General features: G+C 38.8%; 1 protein-coding gene across 1 annotated transcript in view; it reads left to right on the plus strand.

Annotated features, from left to right (window-relative positions):
* LOC121867228 (E3 ubiquitin-protein ligase SH3RF1-like) overlaps nt 1-21,500 on the plus strand; it is a gene marked incomplete at its 3' end in the record, with an annotated part of 40,021 nt that extends 18,521 nt beyond the window's left edge. The window contains 2 exon segments of the mRNA XM_042367078.1: nt 4,834-4,932; nt 21,364-21,500. Coding sequence (XP_042223012.1) covers nt 4,834-4,932; nt 21,364-21,500 — 236 coding nt within the window.
* Nucleotides 21,501-22,336: the final 836 nt, after the last annotated feature.

Below are 22,336 nucleotides of genomic sequence, written 5' to 3' on the forward strand. Positions count from 1 at the left end.
ATCAGTACTTCGTTCGGTTACGTATTGCTCTGGTGCGTTGCCCAGCAGCAACAAAAATCTTAAATGGCACTTTCTGTTGCTCACAGAATTTCTTCACATCGGGAGCGAAACAGTCATCAAACCAGGAGAGGGACAGTGTAAAGGACATCCGCGCCTTACATGTCGGTCAGCCAGTGGACATTTAAGCGGGTCATGTCCATGCTCTTGTAGGCGTCTTGACTGCGTGCTGTGTGGATCACGATATCTTGAGCTTACAGGTACTGGAGGCATTGGTGGTAAACAGGACGGTGATCTTCGCTTCTAACTTCAGGGCCCGACTTTCTTGCTGGCATTCTTCTAGCGAAAGGTCTTGGAAGGTAGCTCAAAAAGACCAGATTGGTCCATGTTAAACACCCGGTCATTGGTGTACTGTCCTTCCTCCATAATCTCACGAAAACGAGGAGGAAATTCCCTAGCACTTAACACGGTTTCAACTTCTTCACCACCAATGTTGATATTGGTGATCTTGTTTCTCTTCTAAAACCTCTGTAACCACCCAGAGAGCATTAAAGGGTTTGGGCTCTGTAATTTCATCTTTCAGTGACACTGCAGCATACAGTTCCGCGTCGTGCTCATAACTGGCCGCTGTCCACGCCATGTTCCGTGTGCCTGGCGCACCAAGTAGCAGCTCACAAGTAATTTTTCGCCTAGAGAAGCAGCCTGGTTGTGAAAATACTTGATCATAGAAGCACCTGTAGACTTTGTGATGTCTATGTGCTCCTTTTATCTTGGCTGCATCCTTCTTAATTGTCCTGATAGTTGATTCGTTAACACCATGCTGAAGTGCGAGATCAACCTGTCTTGTTCCTTTCTCCAACTCTTGTATGATTTTATATTTTATTTCGTTAGCTTAAGGAGCGTCGTGTCTTCTTTGGCTTAGGCTGGCTGGAGTCCAGGTAATGCAATGTTTCTTTGTGGTGGTGGTGGTGGTCCGGTGTGAAGCCATTCTTATGGAACAATGGATACTGATATACACGTGTAGCCAGGAGGTGTGTAACTGGCGCCGTAGGTCATGGGGCTTGAACGGTCCCGCCGGGCGGGGTACGCTATAGTACTACATTAAACCAATCACAGCTAGCAGGGAGGGGCGTAAGGATGCTTTGGCCAATCACAGTCCGCTACGTCATATGCGCCACTGATAACAAAAGTCATACACTCGCAACCTACTGGCGCTAGCACAACATGGCGGATGGCGGAGAGATGCGGAGTTTGGATCCAAAATGGCGCGAGAGATCGCTAGCGGCCCGTAGCAGTACACACACCGTTAGAAGCATTCCAGTTTCAGCAGGGTACCGCGTGGCGTGAAACGGCGTGAAGTTGGACTGCGTGTCGAGGTTGACTGTGTATATATATATATACAGTAATACCCGCTTAACACGTTTTGGCTAGCGTGATTTCACGATACAGGGTCCTCGCTGAAGCTGAACTATCATAACGGGTTTTTCCACGTTATCTGCCGCGGAGTCGTGCCGAGAGCTATTTTAGATTCAGCCCACACCATCCATCCCTGACTGCCTGTTTTAGCTCATAAAATTCATACAAATTACCGGCCAGAATATAATTTACATTGCTGGATTTTATAATTTTGGTGATTATTTTGAATATAAACATCATATATTTTGCATTAGACATACAAATTTTAGATAAATGTTTTCTTAGTAAATATGTTATCTTTTGTGCAAAATATATGACATTTATATTCAAATATTCCTGGTCTTACAAGGAATCCAGCAATGTCAATTATATTATCTAACTTTTAGTTTGAGGTATTATTTATTAAATTTAGTGGTTTTCCACACATCTCCTTGGGGCCGGTTGAGGGTGTGGGGGAGAGGACCGACCGACCATCTGTTACCCTGTGAAGAATATATTTTTTTTATTAACTGAAGATATTTGTTTTTAATCAAAAAATTCTAATTACTATGGAATATAATTTACATTGCTGGAATTCTTATAATTTTATGATCATTTTGAATATAAAACATCATATATTTTTTGCATTAGACATACAAATTTAGATAAAATGTTTTCTATGTAAATATGTTATCTTTTTGAAATATATGACATTTATATTCAAAATATTCCTGGTCTTACAAGGAATCCAGCAATGTAATTATATTATCTAACTTTAATCTGAGGTATTATTTAATACAAAATGTTAAAATTTATTTTTTACCCACTCTTTAAGATTGGGGGTGGGGGGAGGGTTGGGACTGACTCGCTGTGGTTGGAAGAGGGGGAGGCAAGGTGGGGTACTTTGATTGACAGATAGTGTCCTGAAGAATATTTTTTATTAACTGAAGATATTTGTTTTGCTCATAATTCATACAAATTACCCGGCAGAATATAATTTACATTGCTGGAATTCTTATAATTTGGTGATCATTTTGAATATAAACATCATATATTTTGCATTAGACATACAAATTTTAGATAAAATGTTTTCTTAGTAAATATGTTATCTTTTGTGCAAAATATATGACATTTATATTCAAAATATTCCTGGTCTTACAAGGAATCCAGCAATGTCAATTATATTATCCTAACTTGTTTGAGGTATTATTTATTAAAATTTAGTGGTTTTCACATCTCCTTGGGACGGTTGGTGGGGGGTGGGGGGAGGACCGACCGACCATCTGTTACCCTGTGAAGAATATATTTTTATTAACTGAAGATTTTGTTTTAGCTCATAAAATTCATACAAATTACCCTGTCAGAATATAATTTACATTGCTTGAATTCTTATAGTTAGTCATTTGAATATAAACATCATATATTTTGCATTAGACATACAAATTTTAGATAAAATGTTTTCTAGTAAATATGTTTATCTTTTTGTGCAAAATATATGACATTTATATTCAATATTCCTGGTCTTACAAGGAATCCAGCAATGATAATTATATTATCTTAACTTTAATCTGAGGTATTATTTAATACAAAATGTTAAAATTTATTTTTTCACCCACTCTTCTCTCGAAGGGAGGATTGGTGGGGGTGGGGGGTTGGGACTGACTTGCGGTTGGGAAGAGGGGGGCAAGGGTGGGGTACTTTGATTGACAGATAGTGTCCTGAAGAATATTTTTTTTATTAACTGAAGATATTTGTTTTAGCTCATAAAATTCATCACAAATTACCCGCCAGAATATAATTTACATTTGTGAATTTATAATTTGGTGATCATTTTGAATATAAACATCATATATTTTGCATTAGACATACAATTAGATAAAAATGTTTTCTCTAGTAAATATGTTATCTTTTGTGCAAAATATATGACATTTATATTCAAAATATTCCTGGTTTACAAAGGAATCCAGCAATGTCAATTTATTATCCTAACTAATCTGAGGTATTATTTAATACAAAATGTTAAAATTTAGTTTTTCACCCAACATCTCTTGTAGGGAGGAGGATTGGTGGGAGGTGGGGGGGAGGGTTGGGACTGACCGGCGTGGTTGGAAGAGGGAGGGAGTCAAGGTGGGGTACTTTGATTGACAGATAGTGTCTTGAAGAATATTATTTGAATGGACATTAACTTGGCGACTGTATTTCTCTATTTCTCTTAAGTATTAATTGTGTGCATGTACCATCATAAAATTAAGATGTTATTTCTACTACAACATAGTTATGTGTCTTCAAAAAGTGGAGTTTGGGGGTCGGGCTGGTTTCTATTGGAATTAATCCCATATGTTCTGTTGTGCACTTAACGCGGATTTCACTTAGCGGGACCCTCTGGGTTCTATATATATATATATATATATATATATATATATATATATATATATATATATATAATATAATATATATATATATATATATATATATATATATATATATATATATATATATATATATATATATATATATATATATTCCCGATTTATGACTGCTTGGACTTCGTCCCATGGTACTTCTGACCTGCTCTGTCCTTACGACTGTGGCATTTGTGACCAAAAATATTTTCAAATGACGCGCGCATTTTCTATACCGAAACATTTCTGTCCTGGGTGAGAGCGTGGGTACACTCACTCAGTGGAGCGCTTAGTTGGTGTTTGGCTATCATATCCTATACTGATCGCTCTGTAAACTTTATTTATTATCGTATATAATTGACTTTATAGTGACTGGAAAGCGTAAAAGTGAGAATGAAAAAACTGTAGCAACAATCTCAAGTGACCTAGGTTTCTCACATTCGACCATATCCACTATTCTGAAGGACAAGGAACGTATTCCTGATGTAGTGAGAGGAACAACACCTTGTAAAGGGAACTATAATTTCAAAGAAAAGACAAGGTCCTATTCACGATATTGAAAAATTATTGGTGATATGGATAGAAGACCAGATACAGAAGACCAGATAACTTGCTTTGCTGGAATCCTTTTTAGATAGGAATTAACTTGAGTATAAGCAACACATAGTTTGCACAATATGTAAAATTCTTAGTCCTTTAGTGTAGTACATTTGAGTACAAAGTGATGCGTACAGCATTATGTTGCTCAAGATTATGGCTTTCACAGGTAAAAGTCTGTATAACTAACCCCAGTGGTCAGTATATGATGTACTTTATTTTTCTTTTCTTTTTTATTTAACTTTTTAAACATTTCGTACATTCGCCAGAAGATTCGGACTGGTGCCCCCACCCGCCCTTTTAGTCTGGATCTTTGAGAGATTACTGTATAAAGAAATCTCAGTAAATATGTTTTAGAAATATTTAGAAAAAATCATGTTAAAAATTGTTGATTTAATTGGTGACTTTAATGTGCATTTCATTTACTGTATTTATATTGCAGGTTATCAATCCACTACCAAGCCATATACCCCAGTGTAAAGCTCTCTATGACTTCAAGATGACTAATGATGAAGAGAGAGATTGCCTCACTTTTAACAAGGTAAGATACAGTGGTGCCTTATTATTCTAGGGAATTACGTTCCTGGTATTACTGCGGAGAGCAAAACCAATGCTCTTTTCTGGATTTTTCACTTATGTACAGGTCCCTCGTTAACGCCTCGGTTAACGAAATTTCGGTTAACAAATTACCTTCCATAAGAATCTTCAATTCGTTTAACGAACAAAAATTTGAATTTAACGAAATCGTTACGAAAATCACGTTTTGTTGTGAGCATCAGCTAGTCAGCTGATGGCCCAGTCTGCCAATTCAGTAATCTGTTCTAAGTTTAAATTCGTTTCCAATGGATTAAATGTCATTTAAGTTGAGCTTTTTAATATTTTTGAATGTTTTATATTAAAATTATTAGTCATTTTAACATTAAATATTGATAATATATGCAGTACAGTCGACCTTCGCATCGACCCTTTAATCCAGATTTCGGATAAATCGGACGAAATCTGAACTGTCCATATCAAATTTCTGGTTCTGGGATTGTCCCAGTTGCAATTGGGGTTGCAATTTCAAATTCTGTGTCACTACTAAGAAATAACAAAGTCCCTGGTGCACTCTAAGATTAAGAGAAAACGGACTACTCAGCGCCCTGAAGTGAGAGAGAAAACGCACCTTGTGACGGGCACTCAAATAAAGAGACATGGCTACATGTTTTGTGGACTAGCCACTGTACAGTATCCTTTTCATCACTTTGTAATAAACCTCGTTATGCCTTTTGTGTTTCTATAATTTTCATAACATTATATATTTATATATTTAGCGGTTGTACAAACACAAGGCCTCACACATGCCATTCAGACTGACAGACTTGACAAGTTTTACCAACCATAAAAGACAGTTGAAGCTTTAAACATCACTCACAATGGATCTTGAATATTCCAACTGTAATCAGACATACCTAAGTTGTCTCAACAATTGCAACCCCAGTTGCAATATCAAATTCTGTGTCACTACTAAGATATAACAGTCTCTGGTGCACTCTAAGATTAAGAGAAACGACGACTCAGGAGAGTGCTGAAGTGACAGAAAACGGACTCCTATGACGGGGCACTCAAATAAACATACACATAGCTGTATAATGCAATATTAACCCCTAAATCGGTTAATTCGGACAATCGGCTAAAACGGACACCCTTCCCCCCCTATTAGTCCGTTTTAACGAGGGTCGACTGTACTGTAGAGGGAACTAACATACCAATTTGTTGTTGTGAGAATCAGCTGATGGCCCAGTCTGCCAATTCAGTAATCTGTTCTAAGTTTAAATTCGTTTCCAATGGATTAAATATCTATAAATTTCAGCTTTTTAATATTTTTTAATGTTTTGTATTAAAATTATTAGTCATTTTAACATTTATTTAACATATTGATAATATATGCAGTACAGGGAACTAGTTAGTTGTGCACCCATCAGATGCGTGGGTCTGTCACCAGCAGGGCTGTCGGAATTTCCGACTCTTGTTTATTGAACACGCTGATTGGTTCAAATCCGGTACTTCGTCTGTTAATCGTAAATTGATGAGATGACGTAGTCGGTAAGCCGTGACGTCACTGCTCCGACTAGCGGTAAATTACTGACTTTAGGAAAGATGCTTTCTCATGGCTAAAATACCATATAGAATACACAGAAATAAATTGTGGATGTATTTAAATACCTTACCTACATTTTACTAGCGATATTTTAGCAGAACTAAAGTAATACAAATTACAATTGATAAAATACAAATCTAATGTGATCTCTTATAGCACTCTGAATGGTGTATAATGCAGTGTTTATTATTCAGAAGTTTTTAAAACTAATGACAGGAACAATGAAATTCACTGAGTATGAGGACTACTCTGATATAATTACTGTATCTGGGATCTTCGTTACCCCTCGCCACACATTCTATTATAGAAAATCATAATATTACGTCGTGGATTCATGTTCTCCCAACCAATCACAACGTGAGCAGTTGAACCAATGAGCGTGTTCGGTAAACAAGAGTCAGAAATCCCGTCAGCCATGGTCACCAGGCGTCAGTCTGGCTTTGTTTTCTGCGGAGAGAGCATTTATTTTGTTGGTGTCTTGAATATTTTTGCATTTTTCATTGAAATTATTGGTCATTCTGAACTTTAGTTAACATATTGATAATATATAGTGTAGTGCAGTGTTGATTTAAATAAAATGATCTTGAATTACACCTAGTGAACTTAAAATTTTGTGGGTGAAATGAGGCATCAAGTATGGGTCCAAAGAAGGTGATTTTTCCTCCATACCACTTCCTTCTTTTCTCCCTTCTTCTCCACCCCCACTTCTAATTCCCATCATCATCGTCAACTAGGAACCTTCTACATACACACCTCTAAGTAAGTGTACTCTACTGCATTTTTTTTTTTACTTTATACTGTATGTACTTTTCGGTGAGCTGGAACCAATTACCCAATATCCCATTGAAACAATGGATTCTGTTAACAAAATTTTCGGTTAACGAATGACCTTCTGGAATGAATTGTGTTCGTTAACCGAGGGACCATTGTAATGTCTAATATTATAACCAATATCCTATCCCCGATCACTCAAATGACCCTAAACGTGTTTCTAATGATCTGTAAACCCCCTCTCCCTCTCACATATCTTAAAATAAAAATTAAAGACAACATAATAAAGACGCAAATAAAATAAATATTATTTTGTATACAGTTGAGTCTGGATTTACGTGGTTTTTGTTTACGCGTTTGGTCATTTACACGGCACCTTGCCAGAATGAAATGTTTTAATTACAAGGTAAATTTCATCATTTACGAGGGTGAAGTATAATTTGTTTATTTACTGAAGATATATATGTTTTTAGCTCATAAAATATATAATTTACATTGCTGGAATCCTTACAAGATGGTGATCATTTTAAATATAAACATCTTAAAATTTGCATTAGACATAAAAATTTTAGATGTAATTTAAGGAGATGATGAAAGTTAGCAAACATTTTATCTTATGTGTAAAATATATGATGTTTACATTCAAAATATTCCCTGTCCCGCAAGGAATCCAGCAATGTCAATTATATTATCCTAACTTTAGTCTGAGGTATTATTTATTACTAAAAATGTAAAACTACTGTTTTAACCCAAACATTTCTCTGGTAGGGAGGGAAGGTGGGGGTAGGGAGGGAGGGACCCATCGAGCGTGGGAAGAGGAGGGGGGGGGGAGCGGGAGGTGGGGTATTTTGATTGACAGATAATGTGTGGGTGAAATATAATTTGTTTATTTACTGAAGAAATTAGTTTTTAGTACATAAAATTCGTACAAATTACCCGGCCAGAATATAATTTACATTGCTGGAATTCTTACAAGATGGTGACCATTTTAAATATAAACATCTTAAAATTTGCATTAGACATACAAACATTTTATGTTTTGTGCAAAATATATGACGTTTACATTCAAAATATTCCCTGACCTGCAAGGAATCCAGCAATGTCAATTATATTATCCTAACTTTAGTCTGAGGTATTATTTATTCCTTTACCTTAAAATCTAGTGTTTTCACCCAAACATTTTTCAGAGAGAGAGGAGTCAGCGAGCGTGGGAAGAGGGGAGGGGGGAGTTGAGTCCATTATTTGAATGGACATTAACCGGCGACTGTATTTCTCTTAAATATTTATTGTGTGTGCATACCATCATAAAATTAAGATGTTATTTTTACTACAACGTAGGTATTGTGTTGGAAAAAGTGGAGTTTGGGGGTCGGCCCAGTCTCTATTTCAATTAATCCCATATGTTCTGTTATTTCACATATGTGTTTCTCGTTTTACGCGGGCCTCCACGGGTTCAATTGACCGCGTAAATGCAGACTCAACTGTAGTACGGACCTAAAAAAATACAAAGCATATGGAATACTGTACAGTAAGTCCCTGTTTAACGTTGCCCCCAATAACGTCGTTTCGTTATAGCGTTGCTACTCTTTAGATACCAATAATTTGGTTAACATCCTGAAGACTCAATATAACGTCGTTTTTAGCATTGTCACAGACTTCTTTTTATGGAGCATCACCCTCTCTCGACTTGCTGTGCTACGTTCTCTTCTTCTTGGTGCACTGCCTCTCACTTGCGGAACGTCACAGCCTCCCCAAGCGTCGTCAGTCTTTGTTAGGCTTTCACAGCGTTCATGCGTGTTTAAGTGTTTTTTCTCTTAATTCAGTGGTCCCTCGGTTAACGAACACAATTCGTTCCACAGAGTTGTTCGTTAACCGAAAATTTTGTTAACCGAATCCATTATTTCAATGGGATATTGGGTAATTGGTTCCAGCTCACAGAAAAGTTCATACTAAGTAAAATAAAAATGCAGTAAAGTACACTTACTTTGAGGTGTGTATGTAGAAGGTTCCTGGTTGATGATGATGATGGGAATTAGAAGTGGGGGTGGAGGAGAAGGGAGAAGAGAAGGAAGTGGGGATGGAGGAGAAATCACCTTTCAGGGGACCCATGCTTGATGCAGTAATTTCATCAATAAAATTTTAAGTTCACTAGGTGTAATTCCAAGATTATTTTATTTAAATCAACACTGCACTGAGCTATATATTGTCAATATGTTAACTAAAATTTCAGAATGATCAATAATTTTAATGTAAAAGTGCAAAAATATTCAAGACACCAACAAAATCGATGTTCACTGCAAACAAAACCAAACTAACGCCTAGTGGGTGAGTCAAGCTGCTGATGGGCGCACAAAAAACTAGTTCCCTGTACTGCATATATTAATTATCAATTTGTTAACTAAATTTTCAAGTGACTAGTAATTTTAATATAAAAAAGGCAAAAATATTAAAGAGCACATCTTTCTTGATATTTGCTCCACTGGAAACGAATGTAAACATAGAACAGATTACTGAATTGACAGACTGGCCCCTCAGCTGATCAGCTGATGCTCACAACAAAACGTGTTGTTCGTAAGGATTACGTTAATCGAAGTTTTGTTCGTTAACCGAATTGAGGATCCTTATGGGAGGTAATTCGTTAATCGAACCGTTTGTTAACCGAGGGACCACTGTACTGTAACCATTCAATATGGCTTCCAAGCACTCATTAAGTGCTAATGATGCAAGTGTTGTGAAGAAGCAACGTAAGACTTTATTTTACATAAGAGATAAAAATTTCAGTCCTAAAGTGTAGTACATTTAAGTGCGGTTTTTCAACTCATATTTTTGGGTGGATACACATAACTTTCTTCATTTATTTTTATTCACTTACATACACACACCATCCTAAATACATACAGTAGGATCTCGCTAATAACGACTTCCACAATAACGTTTTCGACATTAACGGTAAGTTACAATAGATACCCATTTTCAATAATAACGTCTGGATTCTCTTGAATAACAGAGATTTCACGGGAAGCGTCCGAGCACATCAATGATAGCGTTTGTTTGGCCGCCATGTTGATGACGTAGTTGTCTGCTCACTCTCACTCTCACACACGCTCTGTGGAATACAGCGCTGCGCCCATGTGTGAGATTTTCGCCTCCATAACCAGTGGTTGTGAGGGTCGGTGATCAACAATGGCTTCCGTGTTTTTGCCTGTGGGGGCTAGGGGAGGTGGTGGAGGGAGTGATTTACCGCCTGAATGCCCGGGAACTTTTAAAGTGAATGAGAAAAAAGACCCCAAAGCTAAAAGACAAAGCCACAAGAAGCGTGCCTACTCGGTCAAGGATAAAGAACAGATTGTTGAGCTCATTGAAAGTGGTGCAAGGAATATTGATATTGTGAGGAAATTGAACTGTCCTGAGTCTACAGTGCAAAATATTAAGAGGAACTTAGAGGAGACCAAGAAGAGTATTACGCTGGCTAAGAAATATTTCGGTAGTGATGGAAATGCGAGGCGAGCTATGAATGATAAAAGTGATAGAAACAGGTTGATAGTGATAACAGGGCATTTTCTTGTGAAACGGTTAGCTTGTAGAATGAAAGGCAGTGTAAGTGTTAGCGGCCCTCAGATACAAGATCAAGCAAGGGTTTTGTACGCTGCTGTAGCTCGAAAGAAAAACATTGTCTCCCCCTCCTTTCAATGCCTCAGTAGGGTGGCTGCATAAGTTTAAGATTAGAAGTGGCACAAAGTATGCAAAGTATCAGGGTGAGGCTTTGTCTGATGACTTAGTGGCTGCAGATTCCTTCCCTGAAATTGCCAATCAAATCATTCAAGATGGAGGTTATACCCTGGATCAGATTTTTAACTGTGACGAGACCGGTTTGTTTTGGAAAAAATCCCTTAAAGCAACATTTATCTCCAAGAAAGAAAACAGGCTAAAGATGTGAAAATGGCAAAGGATCGCTTTAGTGTCCTCCTAACCTGTAATGGTTCAGGTGACTGCCTCATGAAGCCTCTGGTGATCTACAAATATAAAAGACCAAGAGCTTACAAGTGATGTGATATGTCCAAACTGAATGTCTACTGGGAAAAGACAAATAAAGTCTACATGTCCACGGAGTTATCAAAGAAGTGGTTTGATGATTGTTTTGTTAAGGATGCCAAAGCTGGAAGAAGAATGTATCCTTCAAAGTGGTGCTCTTTCTAGACAATTCCCCCAGTCATGCACGATTTCTAGTAGGACGTCACCCCTAGCGTTGAGGTTGTGTTTCTACCACCAAATACAACCTCCAAAATACAGCCACTAGACCAAGAAATCATAGCGAATGCAAAGTTGCTGTACTACAAATATGTCCATGACAAGATGAGGAAGGAAACTGATAAACAAGAAGAAGTGAAGGAAATTGCTGAAACTGTGAGCAGTAGCGAGGAGGAGGAGGAGGGTCCACCCCTCGCCGCCTCCGCTACTCTGCCTGGCTCACACACCGCTGCTCCGCATGACTCACTCACACCCTCCGCCTCCGCTACTCTGTCTGGCTCACTCACAGCCTCCGCCTCCGCTCCTCCTCCTGGCGTACCTTCAACCTCCACAGTGACTGTTACTGCCTTCTGGAAAAATTATAACATTCGCCAGGCAGTCAATTTCTTTGTAAAATCCTGGGGAAATGCTACGAAAGCAACCGTAAGGCATGCCTGGTCGGCACTCCTGCCACAACTCAAGCCTGCCGAGACGAAGAGACAGCAGCCAGGTGTTGGAAACCGTCCGCAGTATCCCAGCCCCAGGATTTCAAGAAGTGACTCGGGGAAGATTTAGAAGAAATGATGCAAGAAGGTAACACAAATAACGTCGAGGATCTCCCGGAGCATGAAGAAGGCGGTGAGAGTGGTGATGCAGCGAGTGATGCAGGGGAGACCGAGCAGAGGAAAGTGACGACACAGAAGCTGTCACTCTTATTGGGTGTCTTTACCAGCCTTCAAGAGATGATCAAAGTCATTGAGAGTGAATCAGGTGAAAGGGAGCAAGTGATTGGAGTTATAGAATCTATTTCAAGGAAATACCAGACGCAGTACAACGAGCGAGTGAATGCCCGGCAGCAGTCACTCATCACTCGCTTTCTTTCACAACGCCAGCCAGCCGAGACCAACAGAGAGAGGTTGAAGTTGATGAAGACATTGATGACATTGGGGAAATGCCTGAAGATTTTTACTTGCTGGGTTTGATGAAGTGTTAGCGGAAGTGGGTGAACTGAGTGCGAGAGGCCAGCACGGGGACGGAGGTTCGACGCAGTAGCCTCCATGCCCAGCCTCGGAACAATCAACACACCAAACACCTCAAAAACTCCCCCAAGCAACGGGTAAGTGTTATATTACTCAAATTCTTTATTCTGATGAATGAATAATAAATCTTTTTATTTCAGCTAACAAAAAGTGTTAGGCAGGGCTTCAAAGGGGAACAAATGGGTGAAATTCTAGGGGCGACAGCACCAATAAACCCTTTTTACATGTATTTCAATGTCACACAAATAACGTTTTCGCTAATAACGGCGTTTTTCAGGCACCTATTAGACGTTATTGGCGAGAACCTACTGTATTGTGAAAAAGTAAAAGAAATGCAGTGATATCTCTGTTAGCCAGAACAATTGGTGCAGAGCACTTCTGGGAATGAGAGATTTCCGGGTAACGAGACGACTTTCTCGAAGCCGGAAAAAATCCCTCATCCTTAGAATTTTCCGGGTAATGGAAAATTTTCTCGTAATTTCCAGGAAATGCCCCTGATTTTCATCTCTCAAACCTTTGAAAAAAACTCCCCCATCCTTGGAACTTTCCAGAATTCTCCGGGGTAATGGGAAAATTTTCTCATAATTTTTCCGGAAATGTGCCCCTCAGAAAATCTTTCCCAAAGCTGGAATTTTCCGGCTTTGGGAGCGATTTTCCGAGAAAATTTCAATTCCGGCTAATGGAGAGTTCCGGGTTTGAGAGATTCCGGCTAACGGAGATATTATAGTAGGGCCACGATATATAGGAACTTTATATACGTTTTTTTTTTTATATCGCAGCTACCAAAATTATCGACAATGTCCTATACTGTTTATAACGATAATTTTTTTATTTCGCGGGGGAAATCAGGAAGGAAATATTTAAAATTTATCATTATTACCAAAATTATAAAAAAATTTCAATATATAGTGATAAATTTATTTACAGTAGACTCACAACTTACGTGGGGTTATGTTCCTGGGACCTCACATAAAGCCAAAAATCGTAAAAAGTTGGAAACACTCCTAAAAATCCCCTAAATAGCCCCCAAAATACGAATTGAATTTTTTTATCTCGTGCCAAATTTATGATATATATATTCAAATTATTCACTGTATTGCAAGGATTCCAGCAATGCAATTTATATTCTGCTAACTTTAGTCTGTGACATTTTATAAGATAAAAACTTTAAGCCTAAAACTATACTTTCAATCTTGCCCGAAGTGGAGGTGGAGGTGATGTATTATGACAGCTGGTGCCAGCCCCCGGCCAAGGTTACCTAATGGTATTTATTTATCTGTCATATTGGGGGAGTTTATGTTTTTCTTTTATAAAATGTCAATGAATTAACTTCAGAGAATATAATTAATATTGCTGGAATTCTTGTAAGATATTGATTAATTTGAATATAAACATGCTATAGCTCGCAAAATTTTAATACTAATTCGTACATTTTAGTTTAAGGACTAAAATTATTCGCTGTCTTGCAAGGATTCCAGCAATGCAATTTATATTCTGTTAAATTTAGACTGTGACATTTTATGTAAGGTTTAGTCAATTTTATTGGCCTCCAGAACCTAACCCTATTTTCCCCTTTGATTACATGTACAGGTGGCCTTTCAAAAATCCGGCAACCTCGGGACCTGAGGAGTGCCGGATTTTTGAAAATGCCGGAAAACTGATGGTTATATTTGCTGTATAAGTTTAACAGAAAATGACTACCTGTACAGTCCTTTAAACAAAGAAAATTAAACACTTAAGTTAGGATACTGTAATATAATTGACATTGCTGGATTCCTTGTAAGACCAGGAATATTTTGAATATAAATGTCATATATTTTGCACAAAAGATAACATATTTATTCAGAGTAAACATTATATCTAAAATTTGTATGTCTAATGCAAAATCTATGATGTTTATATTCAAAATGATCATCAAATTGTAAGAATTCCAGCAATGTAAATTATATTCTGGCCGGGTAATTTGTATGAATTTTATGAGCTAAAACATATATCTTCATTAAATAAACAAAGAAATATTTGAAAATGCTCTCTGAAATCCATGCCGGAAAACTGAAGGTTCCGGTTTATCGGTTGCCGGATTTTTGATAGGGCACCTGTAATTATATATAACGATTTAGTATACCCTGTATAGCGAATATCCTTGGACCCTATCGCGCGATATAACGACCCTAGTGTACTGTAATTGTCCTAAGGACAAACCAATACAGTGGTCCCTCGGTTAACGAGCACAATTCATTCCAGAAGGTTGCTCGTTAACCGAAAAATTCGTTAACCAAAACCATTGTTTCAATGGGTTTTTGGGTAATTGGTTCCAGCTCACCAAAAATTACATACAAACTAAAAATAAATGCAGTAAAGTACACTTACTTTGAGGTGTGCATGTAGAAGGCTCCTGGTTGATGATTATGATGATGATGGGAATTAGAATGGGGGTGGAAGAGAAGGGAGAAGAGAAGGCATTGGGGTGGAAGAGAAGTCACCCCTCGCCGCCATTTCACCCATAAAATTTTAGTTCATTTGGTGTAATTCAAGATTATTTTCTTTAAATCAACACTGCACTGTGCTATATATTATCAATATGTAAAATATATTTCAAAATGACCAATAATTTGACTGGAAACACACAAAAAAAGCGTTTTTGTTGAAGAGTCTCAAACAAGATGTTCCTTCCTCTGAACTAGTAAACAAACTGACGCCAAGCTTGGTATGTTGAGTGGCTGTTTGGCGCGCAAAAAACTAGTTTCCTGTACTTCAATTATGTTCAATAATTGTTAAAATGACAAAAAAAATTAATATAAAACTTTTAAAATTATTGAATAGTACAACCTTCTTGATATTTACTAAAATGGTAAGGAATTTAAGTCCTAAAACCGATTACTGTATTGGCTGACTAATATTACAGCTGGTGGGCAGCCAAATGCAGGCGAAAACATGTTGGGAAAAATTCGTAAGGAATTCGTTAACCGAGGGTTTACTCGTTAACCGAAGTGAAGAAACTTACGGAAGGTAATTCGTTAACCGAAATTTCGTTAACCGAGGGATCACTGTACTGTACTCAAATGTACTAAATATTTACAAATATTTTATATCTAGTGCAAACTATAGCATGTTTATATTCAAATTAATCACTATCTTACAGGAATTCCAGCAATGTAAGTTATAGTCTCCCAAGTCAATTCAGTGCCATTTTTTAAGCGACCATCAAGTGGCACCACTGATATGATCTTTGCTGCCCGCCAGAGACAGTAAAAGTGCAGTGAACAGTGTCGTGACCTGTACATGACCTTCATCGACCTAACCAAGGCCTTCGACTCGGTCAACAGAATAGTCCTCTGGCGGACCCTTAGCTGTTTTGGCTGCCAACCAAAATTCATTGCCATTGCTAGGCAACTTCATGATGGCATGAATGACAGTGTCCTACACAATGGCACCCAGTCTAAGTTCTTCCCCATCCAAACGGGGGTAAAACAAGGATGTGTACTGACACCAACTCTTTTTGTCCATTTTCTTGGCTGCTTTCCTTACTCGTACCAGTGCCAATTTAGCCTACGGAGTGGACATCCAGTACTGGATGAAGGGTCTTTTCAACATAAGACCACTTCAGGCATGAGGATAACCTCACCATTGGCGCTCAAACTGAACGCGACGTAGAGGAGATACCAGCATTGTAAAATGAGGACACTGTATCACATCCTGTTATTGCATGTGCAAACAGAAGATGATGCTTGATATCTTGGCATGCAACTTGCAGCTCAGAAATACTATATAGGGCCACTGGATTCTGGGATGTCAGCATGAAAATATCAGCAGTTTCTGATGCTTGTGCTATTAACATCAGTAGAAGGTCTTTGTCCATACCATCGACCACCAATTGGTGATAGTGAGGTTGTGTTCAGCAGTTGCTGAGGAAGAGTTGGCTGTTGAGATTACACTTGCCTAATCCATTTCTCCATATGATTCCCTGCCAAATGTCAGCATCTCTGCCAACTCTGGCATTGAAGTCACTAAGCTGCACAACCTTATCTTCTCTGGGGATAGAGGTTAGCAATCTGTCAAAGCTGGTGTAAAAGGCCTCCTTGATGTCATCCTCTGCATCCAGTGTTGGGGCGTATGCACAGATGAAAAAGGCATAACGTGAGTGATTCAGTGGGACTCGGAGTGTCATGAGGCGCTCATTGATCCCAACATGCATTTCAGTTAGCTTGTGTAGGATGCATTGGCGGATAGCAAAGCCAGCTCCATAAATGCGGTTTCTCTCCGCAGCAGGCGTACCCTTCCAGAAAAAGGTATAGCCAGACCTCCGTTTTGTGAGTCGGGACTCCCTAATGGCTGCTATGTTGATGTTATACCTAATGATCTTAGCTGGTGAAATAAAAGAGTCAGTCCAGTAGTGAATGGCAATAAAGAAATATATGGGCAAGTGACCTACAATATTGAGACCCGACAGAGAATCTGCTGTTTAAATTTAGTGCCAAATCTTCAAGTGTTCACTCTAAGTGGTTTTGCACTTAAGTGTTCAAATAATTGTGGACCTACAAGTAAAAAGTCCCCGCAGTTAAGAGGATTCTAAGGCTTTAATCTGTCAATCTTTGGGAGCACAAGTGTTTGAGCGATTGAAATTCCCGCCCACCTCTCATTCTTTTAAGGTCATCCTTCTCATCTGTGATATGTTATGCTCAGTACCAGTCACCTGTGTCTACGGGCATTATTTTGAGGTGCTCCAAGAACTATAATTATCAACTTTGTTGTGTCTTTGGTGACACTGGTGGACTATTTTTGTAGCCATCACTTCCAAACCAAAGCAAGGTGGTGGAGTGGTTGAAAGGAAGCTTAGTAGCTATGGGATGGACGTGAAATTAGAAGTTACATGTCGTCATAAAAGTGGTGAGCATGTCTCAATAAACCACATTCACTGAAATGAGTGTGCGAGTGTATGGTTAGGTAGCTTGCGCCTTATCAGTACACCGACCCCATCGACTTTAAGTACAGGTACCTTAAATAAGTTGTAAAGTTAAATAATTTCATAAAATAATGTGCAATCCAATGTTTAACAAATGTTTCTATTATATATATATTGTGTAATTGTTAAAAGATACCAAATTAAACTTTATGAAAGTCACTTACAATGTGATGGTCTCAAGTAGACCCTATTCCTATTAATTCTTTTGGAAATTTATTTCCTTATATAAGTGGTTTCATTATCAGTGGCTTTTTTCTGGTCCCTATTAACCACTTATAATGGAGCGGCGTGTTGCTAACCTGCTTATACAGTGGCGCCCCCCCCCCCCCAAAGTTCGCGGATTTTTACTTCACGGTTCTCGGTTATTTGCGGATGTACCCAAGAATGTCTGTGGGTAGTTTTAAAGTTGCCGGCATTTTCATGTCTGGGACAGGGAGCCATTCGTTCAAGAGACAGTAATTGTATATATGTGTGTGTGTGTGTAGACACACACACACACATATAAATAAATAATAATTGGAAAATACTCTCACAAATCAGAAACATATTTATTAAAAATGTGAGTCTACCCTCAAATCCGGCCTCTATTACAGTACTTTATTAATAGAGCATGGACTTGAAGGTAGACTCACATTTTCAATAAATTTGTTTTTGATTATTTGTGAGGAATTTTCTAATTATTATTTATATGTGCAGTGGTCCCTCGGTTAACGAAACGTTCGTTTAACGAACGGTTCAGTTAACAAAATTTTGATTAACGAATTACCTTCCATAAGATTCTTCAATTCGATTAACGAAATCCTTACGACAAACACTTTTGTTGTGAGCATCAGCTGATGGGCTAGTCTGCCAATTCAGTAATCTGTTCTATTCCCCATCAACAGACTGAGCCTCGCCAGCCACCGCTTGCCTCTGCTTCCCACCTGGGATACCCACCAACACATGCCGCCACGCGTGCCGAATCGTTGCCGCAGATAGCTGCCCCCATGCCTCCACCAAGAAATCAACAGCCTTCTTCATGTTAAACAGCTTCCAGAACTGCTTGACCCGCACTTCATGGTCTGCCAATTCTTGTTCGTGTTCCTCGTCCTTGCTCTCGCTATCGGTGCCACTCTCTAGGTTCTGCAGTTCGTCCTTGGTGTTGGTGAAGTCATTCAGGAGCCGAAACATCTTGGCGGAGAAAGCAGCCTTCACGTTGCAAATCAACTCCTGATCCATGGGCTGGATTAACGATGTAGTGTTAGCGGGAAGGAAGACCACATTTACGTTGGGGTGACGATCCAGCAAAAGGAGCGAGTGTCCTGGTGCGTTGTCGAGAAGCAACAAAATGTTGAATGGCACATTATTTTCCACGCAGAATTTTTTGATATCAGGAACGAGACAGTTGTCAAACCAGGTGAAGGACAGACCAGAGAACATCCACGCCTTCTCTGAGGTTAGCCAGTGAACATTTAACTTGCTCATGTCCATATTCTTGTAGGCATGCGGCTTGCGGGCATTGTGGATCACAGACAACTTCAGCTTAGCAGTACCGGAGGCATTGGTGGTGAACAGTATGGTGATGAGCTCCTTCTGCATTTTGCGTCCCCGACACTTGCTAGCAGACTTGACGACGAAGGTCGTGGATGGCAATTTCTTCCAGTACAATCCTGATTCATCCATATTGAACACTTGGTCGTCGGTGTACTGGCCTTCCTCCATAATTTCCCGTAAAAATGGGGCAAAATTCCTGGCAGCAGCCCGGTCGGCACTTGCTCCTTCTCCGACTAACTCAATATTCGTGATCTTGTTGCGTCGTTTAAAACCTTGCTGCCACCCAGCGGAAGCACTGAAGGGCTTGGGCTCCGCAACCCCCCTTTTTCTTACTACTGCTGTGTAAAGTTCCCGGGCGTAGTCCTGCAGTGCCTGAGTGTCGACCGCCATGCTCCTTCTTGACTGACGAATAATGTAGCTTACCAACAAACTCTAGCTCTTCAGCAGCACCTTATTGTGGCAATATTTCACCAGCGAGGCACCTACAGACTTGGTAATGTTCATGTGTTCATTGATTTTGCCGGCATCCTTCTTGATAGTGCGGATCGTTGATTCATTCACTCCATATTATCTGGCCAGATCCACCTGTCTCGTGCCTTTTTCTAACTCCTGGACAATCTTGTACTTTACCTCATAGCTTAAGGAGCGTCGCACCTTCTTGGGCTTGAGCCAAATAGTTCAGGGCTTCTCGGGGTTGGTGAGGGTCCAGCGGAAGCCATTGTGTAGAAAGAAAAAACAAAACCGGTTCCTGGGCACGAGTGAATATACACGGGGACAGTGAGAATGACGTGGCGGGGGTGGCAAGGATAACTAGACCAATCACAGCACACAGCAGAGGGGGTGCGTGGGTGGTAAGGATACCTGGCCCAATCACAGTCTGCGACGTCACCGGCGAGAGTCTGTCGTCAGCGCCCAGCACCTTGCCCTGCCGCTTGCTGCGTACAGGATATGTCGGCGTACAAGGCCACGGGGTGTATAAGACGACCCCCAAAATTTACATTTAAAACGTAGGTTTTGAGCTATACTGGCTGTATAAGACTACCACAACTCTGACACTTACCACTGGGAGCTTACTGCCCCAGTAGTCCTTTACCAACCATCCCACTGACCAGTGTGATGCTATTAAACACACTACTAAGCAACACATCCTTGTTTTTTTTACAATAAGGCCAATTCACTTCAAGTAATGGCATCAAACATTACTAGCTGGTGTAGTGTAAACACTAGTGACGTCACTTTAGGCATCGGTTATTTTACTGGAACTACAGTAATGTTGGTGCCTAGTAAAATTTTACCATTTACTTGAAACGGATTTACTGATTTATTTGTTTATTTATTTATTTATAATATTCTGTAATATATTAGAAATGTAGGCATAAAATGCACTGCAGGTATTTTCTTTAATTTATAAACTTGCTTGGCGAGACGATCAGTAGGACTGGCTGTTTGTTTACTTCGGCGGCAGTTGCAAATGGCGAGTGGTGTGTTATGATACCTGCATTTATTACGTTGTTATTTTATGGCATGTTAGACAGGTTTATAATACATTTTTATCATTTTAAAGTACTGGTAATCTCATTTTTAATCCAGCTTCCCAAACGTAAGTTTCAGTAGAAAATAATTAGTGGTAGGACCGTGGAATTACGGCGAGTGTTTTACGATGTTTTCCATCACCACTGGTGACACACTAAACCACAGGATTCTAGAGGTTCGGATTTTATACCAGGCCTTTAAGACGACCCCTAAGTTTCCGCTGATTTTTTTGAAGGTTCAAATTCCGTCTTATACGCCGACATAGACATATACGGAATATGATGTCATTTACCGCATAAATAATAATTATCTCTTCTGAACAGGTACTGCGTAAATGGCCTTCCCCGTAAAACCAGATTATACTGTAAAGCAATTTTAACACATGTCAAAGGACATTGTTTGCACAGATATCCGATGTGCGGACGTGTACCAGTACAATATACCCGTATAAAATGAGACCCCACTGTACAGTACAGTAGTGGAAATTAACATGATATATCAGCATGGTTAACATATCCTTCCAAAGAACAGGTCATACTTTTTGTCAAAATACAGACTCACTAGAGGACATTTTATTTTATGGGTCATATAAGTCTCTTTTCTTTCCCCCCATTCCTTAACAGGGGTTTTTAGTTCTTTGTTGATATTCAGGTCTTTTTGTGTTTTATTCCAGTACTACCTGTTATGTCCATGGAAATATACCTGTAAAGTACAGTACTGGGCATAACTACACTCCTATTAATGTAATGAAATTTTGTTCTCCAGGGTGAAATCATCACCGTCTTGCGACGAGTGGATGAGAACTGGGCTGAAGGTAAGCTGGGTTCTCGAATTGGAATATTTCCACTCTCCTTCGTTGACCTTAACAGTGCAGCAAAGGCTCTTATGAAGCTTTCCCTCAAGTGAGTACTGTACAGTAATATACTCTTTGATATGATATAGTATATATTTTTTATGTTTTTTGTTTAAATAACTTTAATGAAATCAGCATTTGCTATACTTTATAAATGTATTAGGTGTGCAAAGAAAATAAATTGCTGAATGTTTTAAATCTTAGACATGTGATTATCTCAATATAATTTTGCTAACATGTTTCTCTAGTTCTTATGCAGTTATACCATTATTAAGGTTGGATTTGTTTCCCAGAGATGGCTAGTAATAGGCTTATTCTTTATATGCATACAGTAGAAACCACTTGGAGTGCAACTTTATACATTATGATTAACTCAGCTGAAACCATTTCATGGAAACAAAAATACATTTTCAAACACTGCAATTGCCAAATACAGTACAGTATTTTGTGAATAACAGTGGGGGACCTCTGAGCTTCTAGCAGTAGAATGCCTTTCAGAGGTTAGTTTTGTATGATTTTTAAATAAAAAATTTAAATTAATATCTAATCTTATAAACATAAAGGAAATTAAATATTGGAAAAGAAAATTGAATAACTGATGCTAAAGTTAATATTTCTTCAGTAAAACTTTGTCATTGTGAAACATGATTTGCATTGATCAACAAATACAGGATCTATTTTTAACATGGACATCTCCTAATCAGTGTGGTTTACACACCAAAACTTTGTGGAGTTGTCCTTTGGTAATACAGGTGGTCTATCAAAAATCCGGCAACCTCGGGACCTGAGGAGTGCCGGATTTTCGAAAATGCCGTAAAACTGATGGTTATATTTGCTGTATAAGTTTAACAGAAAATGACTACCTGTACAGTCCTTTAAACAAAG

Source organism: Homarus americanus, unplaced genomic scaffold, assembly GCF_018991925.1.
Source record: "Homarus americanus isolate GMGI-L3 unplaced genomic scaffold, GMGI_Hamer_2.0 scaffold6317, whole genome shotgun sequence".
NCBI lineage: Eukaryota > Metazoa > Arthropoda > Malacostraca > Decapoda > Nephropidae > Homarus > Homarus americanus.